Raw genomic sequence first — 15,655 nt, forward strand, 5'->3', positions numbered from 1 at the left:
TTGAACAGATATAGTGCATTCGGAAAGTATTCAGACCCCTTAACTTTTTCCACATTTTGTTACGTTACAGCCTTATTCTAAAATAGATTAAAATAAAAAATGTTCCTTAATCTACACACAATACCCCATAATGACAAAGCGAAACCAGTTTTTTTTGTGTGCAAATTTATATATATAAAAAAAGAAAAATACGTATTTACATAAGTATAAAGACTCTTTGCTAGTTTCTACAACTTGATTATCGTCCACCTGTGGTAAATTCAATTGATTGGACATGATTTTGAAAGGCACACACCTGTCTATATAAAGGTCCCACAATAGACAGTGCATGTCAGAGCAAAAACCACGCCATGACGTTAAAGGAATTGTCCGTAGAGCTCCGACACAGGATTGTGTCGAGGCATAGATCTGGGGAAGGGTACAAAAAAAGTTCTGCAGCATTGAAGGTCCCCAAGAAGACAGTGGCCTCCATCATTCTTAAATGAAATAAGTATGGAACCACCAAGACTCCTCCTAGACCTGGCCGCCCGGTCAAACTGAGCAATCGGGGGAGAAGGGCCTCGGTAAAAGGCACATGACAGCCCGCTTGGAGTTTGCCATGAGAAACAAGATTCTCTGGTCTGATTAAACCAAGATGGAACTATTTGGCCTGAATGTCAAGCATCACATCTGGAGGAAACCTGGCACCATCCCTACAGTGAAGCATGGTGGTGGCAGCATCATGCTGTGGGGATGTTTTTCAGCGGCAGGGACTGGGAGACTAATCAGGATCGAGGGAAAGATGAACGGAGCAAAGTACAGAGAGATCCTTGATGAAAACCTGCTCCAGAGCGCTCAGGACCTCAGACTGGGGCGAAGGGTCACCTTCCAACAGGACAACGACCCTAAGCACACAGCCAAGACAACACAGGAGTGGCTTCGGGAGAAGTCTCTGAATGTCCTTGAGTGGCCCAGCCAGAGGCCGGACTTGAACCCGATCAAACATCTCTGGAGAGACCGGAATAGTGCTGTGCAGCAACACTCCCCATCCAACGTGACAGAGCTTGAGAGGATCTGCAGAGAAGAATAGGAGAAACTCCCCAAATATAGGTGTGCCAAGCTTGTAGCGTCATACCCAAGAAGACACGAGGCTGTAACAGCTGCCAAAAGGTGCTTCAACAAAGTACTGAGTAAAGGGTCTGAATACGTTTGTAAATGTGATATTCCCGTTTCTTTTAAAGTATACATTTGCAAACATTTCTAAAAACCTGTTTTTGCTTTGTCATTATGGGGTATTGTGCGTAGATTGATGAGGGAAAAAACAATTTAATCAGTTTTACAAAAAGGCTGTAACGTAACAAAATGTGGAAAAAGTGAAGGGGTCCAAATACTTTCCGAATGCATGTATGTATGTGCTCCCTCACCATCTCGGGCATGTCGGGGGGAGGAGGGGTGGCCTCCACCACCACAAACTGCTCATCTTCATCCTCAGAAAGCTTCTTCCCCTCCGTGATGACGGCCGCAAGGGGCTTGGCACTGGTCAGCCTTACACACACACACACAGGGGTTTAGAGGAAGGAGGCCATGGTGCAAAGTACAAAACATTTTCTCAGCCTAGTTCAGTAGGTAAACATTGTGGAATGCTGCAGATAGAAAATGTCAAAAATAGAGCTTATGTGACTCCTAAATCTACATGTCAGAGAGGCATGTTTGTTCTACGTCAAATATTTCGAAAAGTTCCAAAATGCTGTGCCCTGCTAAATACAGCGCTGCTATGCTGACTACTGTATAATTCATAGTGGCACAGGAAGTAAAATGTATGAGGGGAAGTCACCTTTCAGCTGGGGTCACGTCAGTGTAGCTCTCCTGCCTCTTGACCCGAGGAGGGGCGGGCCGGGCGCTGCTGGGCCGAGGTATCCTCCTGTTGGGGAGATAAGATGGGCCACAATAATGAAAGATCAGCCAGCCAGTACGGCAACTCACTAATATCCTCGATTACAAATAAATAGTAGTGCTTCCCTAAACTGATCCTGGGGACCCGCTGTGTACGCTGAATTCTTCACCAATTGAGCATCAATTACACCAGTAATTAGTCAACTGTTTGGTTGTTTAAAGACAACCATTTAACCAAGACACAGAATCACACATCTTCAAAGACATGTAGACAGGAACAGGACAGGGTAAAAAGTTACTGTATTTAGTTGGAATAATAAAATACTGACCAGTTTATTGAGTCTAAAAGGCAGTATTTGGTTGTAGTGAGAACCTGAACATACAGAGGTCCCCAGGACTAGAGTTGAGAAACCCTGCTGCTCTATGGCAACACTCATTCAGTCAGTCAGTTACTTCACAATGGGACAGTCATGCGTTTTATGTTACACTGAGAAAACGATCATTAAGAGTGGGGACTTGCAGAGCAATTCGTTGTGGTGTAAAGAGAGAGTGCTCCAGCTGAGTGTTGCAGTTGATCAAAGGAAAAAGTGGAGGATTTGCATCAGTGAATGGAGTTCTGTAGCATGCAAACACACGTCGCTAGGCATGTTACACAACTTATTCGGTCACACAGAGGAAATTGGCCAAAAGCTGAGAGGTTATGGGAGAGACTGTTTCTATTGTTGCTGACTGTGCAAATCGAGCAGTGCCCTCAAACCCTGCTAATTTGCTTAATCAGCTGTCAACACACAGACCTGTGCGCCATGTGGGCTGGCACTGCATCTGTGGCATCTCCGTTCTCCAGGGGGACCGGCCTCTCTGCCAACGGAGTGTCTCCATCTACAACAAGATGCCGACATGAGAACACACCTTCTAACACCTTTAATTGGAACATCCGATGAACTTGATAGCAAGAACTAGGACTACTGATGGCTAGGGCTTTTAGAACAGAGAAGCATAGAAATGTCCACCCTGGACCACTAAATGGAAAAAACACCAGCACCATCTACTGAGAGTCGGTAATGGTGCGGTGAGAAAAATACTCACCTTCACTGTCAGACTCTTCTGGAAAAGAGGCAACAGAACAATTATTTGTATCTATTTTATTTATCTATTCATATTATGGTGTAAACAGAAGTATGACTTTAGCGAAAGGCCAGAGAAGCGGAGGGGTTGGAGGGGGGTTACCTTGTTGGCCTCCTGCTTTGGGCCTGCGCCTCTGCCCCTTGGCAGATGAAGGCCGAGGTATTCTGGCTGGACTGTCAGACTGAGGAGAGGAGAGGGAAAGGAGATGGGAGGGGAAAATGACTGGGTAAGTGTGTCCAATTCAGGATGGAGAGCATGTGTACACACTTATAAACATGATGCACACATGCAGGGTCATTCGTAGGAAAAGGAGGACACAGGCAGCCCCTCTTTAGAAATAAGAGGTTACCTGCTTGTATGTGACTTCTGCTGTCTATAAACAGAGAAAGACAGCGTTGGGTAAATATCTGCTTAGCCCAACTGAATCCAGACCTATGTCCGAACATTCCACCAAAGGGAGCTACAATGCAGGTAAAGCAGTAGGAAACCAAGCTGCTATGATTATTTATTTAATTTTTTACAGCATGGATTGACAAGCTATGCTAAGACAGCCAAACAAACTACTGAAAATGCTCACAGCGCTATGTTAAAGTAGGTAAACCTATCAGGCAGCCATACTGTAATACCGAGTTAAACGCAGTTCTGAATCTGCTAAATAGCTCTAGCGATAGACTATGGGGCATTAGGCTAGACAGGCAAAGAAGGGATACCTCTTCAGATGTATCATCAATAGGCTTTTGTGGATAATTCCATTGGTAGCACAGAAGCACAGAATCAAACATTATCACACTAATAGCAGCATAGAAATAGATTATATTAGCCCCGTCTCTAAAATGTTATTGGCCCGTTTTTCTATTTCTATGGATGACACTTTAGTCCTAATCTATGACTATGTGCTACTACAAGTGTTCTACCTTAGCTAAGTCAAATTTGTGCCACACAACTAAAGCATATTCAACATCAGTTCATGGATGTAGCAGTAGTCTATATCTTTCTCAGAAAATGTATCGATTTATTTTCCATCTCTGGTGGTACTGGAAAGAAAGATACAAATATGTGTGATGCACCCTTAAGAGTTGAGCAGGGTAGCTCCGTCATTATTGCTAAGCTCCTGAAGTTATTCTATGCTAAAAACAACAGCAGGCTTATGACCAGCTCAAATATGTGCCACGGTTAGTCTTCCCAAGTATAAGTTCTTTATTTGATCAAATATAGGCTAGCCTAGACAAATAATGATGAAATTCTACTGAAATACTGGCACAATACTGGAGTTGAAAACAGAAGATAAAGCAATAGACTGGAAACCCTCACAAACCAAGAGTGTGCTAAATATAACTAATCTCTCAATGAATGCAGAGTGCTGCAGATGACAGCTGTCTTGGTCAAAGTTGCAGAAAAAACCTAATGCGTTCTATCCTAGCAACAAGCCAGGATTAAAAGCCCTTGAAGTGAAATGAAGCAAGCGAGTGAATTAGCATCTATACTAACACAAACACATTCAGAGCAACTGCAGTATTATTAGGCATGTAGCTACCTCCTCCTGTTTATCATTTTCAGCCTTGGGGTTGAAGGTGAGAGTACACATGCATTAAGGCCATGACACACACACAGTGATGGGGCAAGATCATAAATGGGAGCATAAACAAGGAATTTACATTAGGGTAGGCCAAAACAAAAGAACATTATTTATTCTAAAGATTAAAGTAAAAACATAGAGTAGCAATAAAATATGTCTAAACAATTCAAAATGTTGTGGCCACCTTTGATTGAATTTTTAAATCCAATTTAATTAACCATTTAATGCATTGAATTTGTCCTCTGGTGTGACATATGTAATGCTAATATAAAAATGTGTAATGATTCTCAAAAATATTTGTACTCATTATTAGTTACTTTTGTTTTTAAATCCGTAAACATATTCTGGAATTTCAATTGAAAAACGTTCCTTGTATAAAGACAACAACCAATTGTCTCCCCATTAAATTTGAGTAAGACTCACAGTAATTTGACAAAAACCTAGATAAAAAGCTATTAGTTTCCTATGATGTTACCTGCCTCATTTTTACATTTTGTTCAAAACACCTTTTTTTCCCCTTTATTGGCATCACTCCATAGTACATTATGTCACACCGATGGACAATACACAACAGGCAGTCACATTTTACGGTTAAAACAAACTAATTAAAATTCAACTTCTAAACATCAGTAATGGACACTCACTAAAGGACTTAAGTGTACTCATTCCAATTGAAGGGCCTCAAAAGCGAAAGGTAGGCTGGCGGTTAAGAGCGTTGGGCCAGTAACCGAAAGGTAGCTAGTTCAAATCCCTGAGCCGACTAGGTGAACAAGCTGTGTCGATGTGCCCTTGAGCAAGGCACTTAACCCTAATTGCTCCTGTAAGTCACTCTGGATAAGATGGTCTGATAAATGACTCAAATGTAAAATAAAAGAAGGGTCAACTGGGTCTCACTCAGAGTGAGGCCGACCGGGGCGTATTGGAGGCAGGGTGAATAGTCTTCAAGAGGCCCTGCCAATGGGGCCCCTCCCAGGGGGACCAGGTATGCCAATCAGTCAGGGGGAGTGAAACTGGTTAGACAGAGAGGGATCAAGGGGGATGGATGGTCTAATGCAGGGAGTGAAAAACAAGGAATTGGAGGCACCACAGCCAGTCCCCAATATCTGCCTGCACCATCACTAGGGCCAAGTCAAATAACCAGACCCTCCCTAGGCGGCAGAGAGACCCAGAGGTCGCCTGAGCAAGGAATACCTGGAATAGTATAACAGTAATCCTTCTACCCCCCCGCCCCCCATAAAAATAAAAAAAAGGAGTGGTTGTCCCACTGGCTATCCTAAGTTTAATGCACCAATTTGTAAGTCGGTCTGGATAAGGGCGTCTGCTAAATGACTTAAATGTAAATGTCACCTGCAGGGTGTGAGAAACCAGATGTGGGAGAATGAAAATGTAAATATTGCACTCAGAACCACTTAAAATTATCAACATTTAAACAGGATAGGTCTAACACAAATGGGTGTTATTTGATGAGAAATATATCTAAAAAGGTAATTATAGTAGTTTATTAATGGGTTATGTCCCCCGGAGTGACAGCAATTTCCTCTGGTGTGTCACCATCTTCATGTCACACCAAGGGAAAAAAGTTGTCACGCCAGTGGAAATCTCAGGCTGTATTTACTTTATTGTTAACAGTAAGCTTTCCATTTGATTTCACCACACATTTTTTTATTGATATTTATCCTTATCATTCTTATTTTCAATTATACATTCAAAAGGCGTCACACCAAAGGCCTAAGGAATTGACCCCTTTTATGGCAATGGCAGAAAAGTGCAATATTTTGATAAATATTTTTGATAAAGCTCACAATCTGTCCAGAACATGTGCTCCAGCAATGTCTTCCGTACTTTCTCATTGCAAGAGAACCCTCCCCCGCCCAATGGTGCCCAAATGCTGGGACGTTCTTTAATCTCAAAATCAATCAGAACTATTTTGAAATAACATGGACTTTGGGACTAAGGTTTCTTGAAATAGACTTACACTACATGACCAAAAGTATGTGGACACCTGCTCGTCGAACATCTCATTCCAAAATCATGGGCATTAATATGGAGTTGGTCCCAAATATGTCACAGTTTTAACAGATTTGTATTTCCCATTATATATATATATATATATATTTTTTAAAGGGGCCCGAAGATTATGTTCATTTGACTGAAAATGTAAATTATCCATTTACACACAGAAGTGCCATCTATTTCCTGCCTTTCACCTACACATAGGGGAGGTATCAGAAAGATCAGTACAGGAATTCCTTTTATTTTGGTTGTCATCAGTAAAAAAAGTTCTCAGAACAGGCTTAACTTGCCGACTGCCATTAATGCCATAAATTGTGTATTTTACTTAAACAAATGGGGAGGAACCAGAAATATCAGTTTTAGGCTACAAGAATTCTTTGCAGTTTGGTTGTTTTCACTTTTATTTATTTTTTATCACCTGCCCAATGGGGCAACCTCAGAGCATGCTCAACTTGCGGGAATGCTCAGTTCACTTGCCCCAGGCAATAGGTGAACCCTTAACGTCAATCCCTGATAAACACTCTTCTACATACTGCAAGTCTTTAGCCTTAATATCATCCATTAATAGAATGAAAAATCTGGAGTGGGAACTGACTGGAGTGGAATGAGAAAGTACTGGAGTGAGAAAGGACTGGAGAGGAATAAGAAAGTGCTGGAGTGGAAAAGGACTGGAGAGGAATGAGAAAGTACTGGAGTGGGAAAGGACTGGAATGGAATGAGAAATGTAGGCATTGGTTAAACATGAAAATGACTGACAATAGTATATACTGCTCATAGGAGAGAGAGGGTAAAGCTTACCGCTGGTTCAGGTTTGGCCGTTTTACTGGGCTCCTCTGGATGTGGTCTGTGTTTTGTCTCCTCTGACGCTCTGGCCTAAACACACACACTCCTCAGGATCTCATAGAAGCACTTGTTGCGGCCACTGTTACATTAAGGACTATATGGCACAAAGTCATGGAATGACAGACATACTCTACCTTTTTGTTACCTTTCTCCTCCCCCTGTTTGTGTCTGGGCTCTCTCTCCTTCTCCCCCTTGACTCGCTCTTTGTCTGGCCGTTTCTCCCGGTCAAAATCTTTCTCCTTATCCCTCTCTCTGTCTCTCTCTCTGTGCGACTCCTTGTCTTTGCTCTTTTCCCCGTCCCTGTCCCTTTCTCTCTCGTCTCGTACTCGGTCCCGCTCTCTCTCCTTGTCTCGTTCTCTGTCTTTCTCTCTTTCATTGTCTTTGTCCGTTTCTCGGTCCCGGCTCTTGTCCTTGTCACGGTCTTTGGTCCGGTCTCGATCGCGGCCCTTCTTCGACCTCTCTCTCACGCGGTGGCGCTCCTTGTCCTTGTCGCCCCGCCTGCCCTCATGCTCTTTGGGCAGGTCCGGGTCCTTCTGCTCCCGACCCCCGCCACCGCTGTGCTCTTGGATCTCCTTCCTCTCCTGGAGAAACAAACACATGTAAGACCACACATATACAGTGCCTTACAAAAGTATTCATCCCCCCTTGGCATTTTTCCTATTTTGTTGCATTACAACCTGTCATTTAAATTGATTTTTATTTGGATTTCATGTAATGGACATACACAAAATAGTCCAAATTGGTGAAGTGAAATTAAAAAAATGACTTGTTTCAAAAAATTCAAAATAATAAATAATGTAAAAGTGATGCGTGCATATGTATTCACCCCCTTTGCTATGAAGCCCCTAAATAAGATCTGTTTCAACCAATTACCTTCAGAAGTCACATAATTAGATAAATAAAGTCCACCTGTGTGCAATCTAAGTGTCACATGATCTCAGTATTCATACGCCTGTTCTGAAAAGCCCCAGAGTCTGCAACACCACTAAGCAAAGGACACCACCAAGCAAGCGGCAACATGAAGACCAAGGAGCTCTCCAAACAGGTCAGGGACAAAGTTGTGGTGAAGTACAGATCAGGGTTATAAAAAAATATGAACATCCCATGGAGCACCATTAAATCCATTATAAAAAAATTGAAAGAATATGGCACCACAACAAACCTGCCAAGAGAGGGCCACCCACCAAAACTCACAGAACAGGCAAGGAGGCATTAATCAGAGAGGCAACAGAGAGACCAAAGATAACCCTGAAGGAGCTGCAAAGCTCCACAGCGGAGATTGGCGTATCTGTCCATAGGACCACTTCAAGCCGTACACTCCACAGAGCTGGGCTTCACAGAAGTGTGGCCAGAAAAAAGCCATTGCTTAAAGAAAAAAATAAGCAAACACATTTGGTGTTCGCCAAAAGGCATGTGGGAGACTCCCCAAATATATGGAAGAAGGTACTTTGGTCAGATGAGACTAAAATTGAGCTTTTTGGCCATCAAGGAAAACGCTATGTCTGACGCAAACCCAACACCTCTCATCACCCCGAGAACACCATCCCCACAGTGAAGCATGGTGGTGGCAGCATCATGCTGTGGGGATGTTTTTCCATCGGCAGGGACTGGGAAACTGGTCAGAATTGAAGGAATGATGGATGCCGCTAAATACAGGGAAATTCTTGAGGGAAACCTGTTTCAGTCTTCCAGAGATATGAGACTGGGACGGAGGTTCACCTTCCAGCAGGACAATGACCCTAAGCATACTGCTAAAGCAACACTCAAGTGGTTTAAGGGGAAACATTTAAATGTCTTGGAATGGCCTAGACCTCAATCCAATTGAGAATCTGTGGTATGACTTAAAGATTGCTGTACACCAGCGGAACCCATCCAACTTGAAGGAGCTGGAGCAGTTTTTCCTTGAAGAATGGTCAAAAATCCCAGTGGCTAAATGTGCCAAGCTTATAGAGACATACCCCAAGAGACTTGCAGCTGTAATTGCTGCAAAAGGTGGCTCTACAAAGTATTGACTTTGGGGGGGTGAATAGTTATGTAAGCTTTTTTACTTATTTCTTGTTTGTTTCACAAGAAAAAATATATTTTGCATCTTCAAAGTGGTAGGCATGTTGTGTAAATCAAATGATACAAACCCCTCAAAAATCCATTTTAATTCTTTTTTTTTTTTTTTTTTTTAGTCATTTAGCAGACGCTCTTATCCAGAGCGACTTACAGTTAGTTAATACATATTTTTTTTTTTTATACTGGCCCCCGTGGGAATTGAACCCACAACCCTGGCGTTGCAAACGCCATGCTCTATCAACTGAGCTACATCCCTGCCGGCCATTCCCTCCCCTACCCTGGACGACGCTGGGCCAATTGTGCGCCGCCCATGAGTCTCCCGGTCGCGGCCGGCTGCGACAGAGCCTGGATTCGAACCAGGATCTCTAGTGGCACAGTTAGCACTGCGATGCAGTGCCTTAGACCACTGCGCCACTCAGGAGGACTAGGGTTAATAATTCCAGGTTGTAAGGCAACAAAATAGGAAAAATGCCAAGGGGGGGTGAATACTTTCGCAAGCCACTGTATATAGCAACGCATATACACACACGGAGGCGAATACACACAAATGCATTGTGTGACCATAGGGACACCCTCAAAACACTGTGGTACCAGGCAAACATTAGCCCTGTATGACAAATCTTTAAATTAGAGGTTTTTTAATTTACATTTTTGAAAACGATGGTGACTGATTTCTATGATTTCACAAAGCTCATGAACACTTCCTTACGTATGTATTTGGACAGTGAAGCTAAAATGTTACATGTGGCCCTCTCTATACTCCAGCATTTTGGATTTGAGATCAAATGTTTCATATGAGGCAACAGTACAGAATGCCACCTTTTATTTGAGGGTATTTTCATGAAAGCACTTTATCTAGTGCCCCCATGTGAAGAAGTCATAAATTATTTGGACAAATTCACTTAAAGTGTATTTGATCCCATATTCCTAGTTTTGGTTGTGTTTTGGGGTATGGGTTATGTTTTGCCCAATAGTAACTGAATGGTGAATGATGACTGGAGTGATTTTCTTTCTTAGTGAGTAGATAAGAGGTTTCTGAACACTAAATGAATCCTGATAATGCCATGATTAAGAAAAACCATGAATAAATCATGAATAATGATGAGTGAAATGCTATTCAGAAGCTACAACAAAACATGCTAAACTCTCATCATTACCAATTAAAATGGGAGGTAAGCATTTTTTGTGGGTATGATCTTTATTCATGATTTTGGGGGTATGATCATCATTATTCAAAACACAACCAAAACAAACTGCAAATGCATCCAACAAGTTTGTAGTCACAAGCTTGATATAGTCATTGCATGCTAGGAATATGGGACCAAATACTACACTTTTGACTACTTTAATACACTATACAGTGGGGAAAAAAAGTATTTAGTCAGCCACCAATTGTGCAAGTTCTCCCACTTAAAAAGATGAGAGAGGCCTGTAATTTTCATCATAGGTACACGTCAACTATGACAGACAAATTGAGAATTTTTTCCCCAGAAAATCACATTGCAGGATTTTTAATGAATTTATTTGCTAATTATGGTGGAAAATAAGTATTTGGTCACCTACAAACAAGCAAGATTTCTGACTCTCACAGACCTGTAACTTCTTCTTTAAGAGGCTCCTTTGTCCTCCACTCGTTACCTGTATTAATGGCACCTGTTTGAACTTGTTATCAGTATAAAAGACACCTGTCCACAACCTCAAACAGTCACACTCCAAACTCCACTATGGCCAAGACCAAAGAGCTGTCAAAGGACACCAGAAACAAAATTGTAGACCTGCACCAGGCTGGGAAGACTGAATCTGCAATATGTAAGCAGCTTGGTTTGAAGAAATCAACTGTGGGAGCAATTATTAGGAAATGGAAGACATACAAGACCACTGATAATCTCCCGCGATCTGGGGCTCCACGCAAGATCTCACCCCCGTGGGGTGAAAATGATCACAAGAACGGTGAGCAAAAATCCCAGAACCGCACGGGGGGACCTAGTGAATGACCTGCAGAGAGCTGGGACCAAAGTAACAAAGCCTACCATCAGTAACACACTACGCCGCCAGGGACTCAAATCCTGCAGTGCAAGACGTGTCCCCCTACTTAAGCCAGTACATGTCCAGGCCCGTCTGAAGTTTGCTAGAGTGCATTTGGATGATCCAGAAGAGGATTGGGAGAATGTCATATGGTCAGATGAAACCAAAATAGAACTTTTTTGGTAAGAACTCAACTCGTCGTGTTTGGAGGACAAAGAATGCTGAGTTGCATCCAAAGAACACCATACCTACTGTGAAGCATGGGGGTGGAAACATCATGCTTTGGGGCTGTTTTTCTGCAAAGGGACCAGGACGACTGATCCATGTAAAGGAAAGAATGAATGGGGCCATGTATCGTGAGATTTTGAGTGAAAACCTCCTTCCATCAGCAAGGGCATTGAAGATGAAACGTGGCTGGGTCTTTCAGCATGACAATGATCCCAAACACACCGCCCGGGCAACGAAGGAGTGGCTTCGTAAGAAGCATTTCAAGGTCCTGGAGTGGCCTAGCCAGTCTCCAGATCTCAACCCCATAGAAAACAAAGGGTCATTGCCAACAAAGGGTATATAACAAAGTATTGAGAAACTTTTGTTATTGACCAAATACTTATTTTCCACCATAATTTGCAAATAAATTCATTAAAAATTCCTACAATGTGATTTTCTTGATTTGTTTTTTCTCATTTTGTCTGTCATAGTTGACGTGTACCTATGATGAAAATTACAGGCCTCTCTCATCTTTTTAAATGGGAGAACTTGCACAATTGGTGGCTGACTAAATACTTTTTTCCCCACTGTAAGTGAATTTGTCCAAATACCTATGACTTCTTCAAATGAGGGGACTCGATATATTAAGTGCTTTCATTTCTAAACGGTAACACCGATAACTATGGAAATACTCAAATCCAAAATGCTGGAGTATATAACTAATGTAACATTTTTGCTTCACTGTCTAAATAAATACAGAGGGGAGTGTAGCTCAATGGTATGCCCATGGTCTGATGGGAATATATGCTGTCTAGTCTGAATTCTGTGTGTCTGGGCCGTATTCATAAACCATCTGAGAGTAGGAGTGCTGATCTAGGATCAGTTTAGCCTTTGTAATCATAATGAATAAGATTATACGGACAGGTTGGGACCTGATCCTAGATCAGCATTTCACTTTGAGAGGCTTTGTGGATAGGGCCCCTGGTCTCACCACTTGGTCTCGTTGGCGCTCTCGTCCCTCCCTGTTCTCCTTGTCCTGGGACCGGGAGGTGCTGGCCTTCCCCTTGGGGTCCAGCTTGTCCCCGGCCAGCACCCGCTTCACCGCCTCCTCACTGGACAGCTGGGGACGACATGAGGGCACAGGGCACAGACGTGATTGTCAACTCACTTTCAAATCAAATAAAAATGTATTTATCACATGCGCCAAATACAACAGGTGTAGACTATACCGTGAAATGCTTGCTTACGAGACTTTCCCAATGATGCAGAGTAAAAAGATTATGATACTATTTTATTTTAACACAAGAGGAATAAAATACACAAAAAATTCAGCTATATACAGGGAGTACCAGTACCAGACCAATGTGCAGGGGTATGCAGTATTTGAGGTAGATACAGTATGTACATAAAGGCACCCACTTCTGCCCTCAGAACAGCCTCAATTCGTTGGGGCATGGACTCTACAAGGTGTCGAAAGCGTTCCACAGGGATGTTGGCCCATGTTGACTCCAATGCATCATTGCAGTTCTTGACACACTCAAACCAGTGCGCCTGGCACCTACTACCATACCCCATTCAAAAGGCACTTAAATATTGTATCTTGCTCATTCACCCTTTTAATGGCACACATACACAATCCATGTCTCAAGGCTTAAAAATCATTCTTTAACCGGTCTCCTCCCCTTCATCTACACTGATTGAAGTGGATTTAACAAGTGACATTAATAAGGGATTATAGCTTTCACCTGGTCAGACTGTCATGGAATGAGGTGTTCCTAATATTTTGTACACTCCGTGTATATAGTGTGTATAGTCTTTGGAGTGTGCATAGAGTCAGCGCAAGATAGGGTCAATGCAGATAGTCCTTTCTACCATATCTCTATATTTTCTTTGACTTTGTTTATTGGGATGTTATTTTTCAAAGCAATGCATTGTAGGAGGAGAGCACATTGCTAGCACACATCAATATTTGTCTATAATTACCTGCCCATCTGTCTGTCTATAATGAATTGAATTCATTTTATTAGAAATATCTAACATAGTTGCCTTAGCCATTCGAGTACAACAATACATCAATTATTGAGGATTAAAAACACAAAGACTAACTATTTATTTCCATTGTGGTCCTTGTTATAATCAATGTTGTGTATGCTAGCTAGCTTATATGTATGTGAACAGTTGTCATGATGAGACCCTTAGGGAGGCATGGCAGAGTTCCCCTGAGCTCGAAGCCCTTTATTCAAACTGGCTGTCTTCAGGGTCCAATTAAAATGTGCTAGAGTGTAATTGATCCTCTTCAGATTTCACCCAAAAGCATCAGTGTGTGTAAACATGAATGACCTTATCTGGAGCATTCTGTTTGTGTGTTGATGGGTAACCACCACTGAAATGAACAAACTTATGCTCACAATATTTGCAGCAAGAGCTACCTTTTAACTTTTCTTTGCGGCTGTGTAAAATATATTTCGGGGCAACTCTGGATGTTGTGGACCAAAGATTCCGCTACAAATGCACACAAACGTGTCTGTAAATTTGGTTGCATGTGTATGACAATCTGGACAGAGTGTGTGTGTGTGTGTGCGTGCACATGCCTGTCTGTCTGTCTGTCTGTGAGGGTGTATGTCGTGTAGTTACAGGCGTGTGCATGTGAAACAGATGCCAATGTCTAGCTTCCTCAACTGTCCCTGTCCCCATACTGTGCTCGAACCAGTGATCCTCTGCTTCGCAACACACGTGACCGCCCTCCTTGACAATGTGCAAACTGATTTAGCTATACAAAAAGGTACCAATTGGATAGCTCCATCGGCGACATTTCAAGCTAGCTGTGGAGTGAGCTTACAGGCACATTCTTAACTCCGTTACACAAGTACCGTAATTTTCGGACTATAAGCCGCGCCTTTTTCCCCATTTTTCGACCCCTGCGGCTTATATAACGGTGCGGCTAATCTATGGATTTTTACAGCTAACGGCCACTAGAAGACCTCCTAAATCTATGGATTTTACAGGTTACAGTCCACCAACTTTAACTCTATGGGCTCTATGACCGGTCCGCGCCCCCCACCTTTAAGCGGCGGGCTCCAGCAGGAAAAGCTGGAGGCCGGAAAAGAGTGAGACAGGTAGCGCGCAAAAGTAAAAGTGGAACCGAGAGTGGTACGAGAGCGAGACAGTTTGTGCAAAGGAAGTTTTCATGCACAAACCCTCATTATGGAAAACAAACGTAGAAATGCATATGATGCAGCTTTTAAGTTAAAGGCAGTCAATCTGGCTGTAAAAGAAGGAAATAGAGCTGCTGCACGTAGCCTTGGCATCAATGAGTCAATGGTGAGACGTTGGAGACGCCAGCGGGAAGAACTGTCTCAATGCAAAAAGTCAAAATAAGCTTTGAGGTAATAAAAGCAGATGGCCCGAACTTGAAGACTTTCTTGAAGATTGGGTGAACACATAGAGAGCAGACGGTCGAGGTGTTTCCACCGTGCAGATCCGACTGAAAGCTGAAACAGTCGCCACCGAAATGAAAATAGAAAATATTGAACGGCATCTCCTTTAAAGTCAACAAGAAAGGGTGGATGATGGAAAGCGTAATGAATGAGTGGCTGAATGAGTGCTACGTCAAGCGCCCTGGAGGATTCTTTCTGCAAAAAAAAGCTTTGCTCGTTTTGGACAGCATGAGGGCCCATACAACAGATTATGTGAAAGCAGCCATCAAGAGCACAAACTCCATTCCAGCTGTGATTCCTGGGGGCACAACGAAGCATCTGCAGCCACTCGACATCAGTGTCAATCGTTCGTTCAAAGTGGCACTACGTGTTCAGTGGGGGGCGTGGATGACTAGCAGCGATAAATCATTCACCAAAACTGGTCGCATGCGAAAAGCAACTTTCGCTCAAGTTTGCGAGTGGATCCTGATAGCGTGGAGGAGTGTCAAAACATCCA

General features: G+C 42.7%; 1 protein-coding gene across 3 annotated transcripts in view; it reads right to left on the reverse strand.

Annotated features, from left to right (window-relative positions):
• The window catches only part of LOC121536649 (TRAF3-interacting protein 1-like), a 40,457-nt gene that overhangs the window by 9,239 nt on the left and 15,563 nt on the right, over positions 1–15,655 (reverse strand). Inside the window, exons 4-12 of one of the 3 annotated variants that reach the window (XM_045206546.1) lie at positions 12,714–12,842; positions 7,564–8,010; positions 7,385–7,459; positions 3,347–3,370; positions 3,100–3,178; positions 2,959–2,973; positions 2,667–2,751; positions 1,814–1,900; positions 1,404–1,524 (exon numbers count right to left, since the gene is read on the reverse strand). In XM_045206546.1, the coding sequence (XP_045062481.1) occupies positions 1,404–1,524; positions 1,814–1,900; positions 2,667–2,751; positions 2,959–2,973; positions 3,100–3,178; positions 3,347–3,370; positions 7,385–7,459; positions 7,564–8,010; positions 12,714–12,842 (1,062 nt within the window). Of the gene's footprint in view, positions 1–1,403; positions 1,525–1,813; positions 1,901–2,666; positions 2,752–2,958; positions 2,977–3,099; positions 3,179–3,346; positions 3,371–7,384; positions 7,460–7,563; positions 8,011–12,713; positions 12,843–15,655 lie in introns of all 3 variants that reach the window. The other 2 variants (XM_045206545.1, XM_045206547.1) reach the window with 2 other exon arrangements.

Source organism: Coregonus clupeaformis, chromosome 23, assembly GCF_020615455.1.
Source record: "Coregonus clupeaformis isolate EN_2021a chromosome 23, ASM2061545v1, whole genome shotgun sequence".
Classification (NCBI taxonomy): domain Eukaryota; kingdom Metazoa; phylum Chordata; class Actinopteri; order Salmoniformes; family Salmonidae; genus Coregonus; species Coregonus clupeaformis.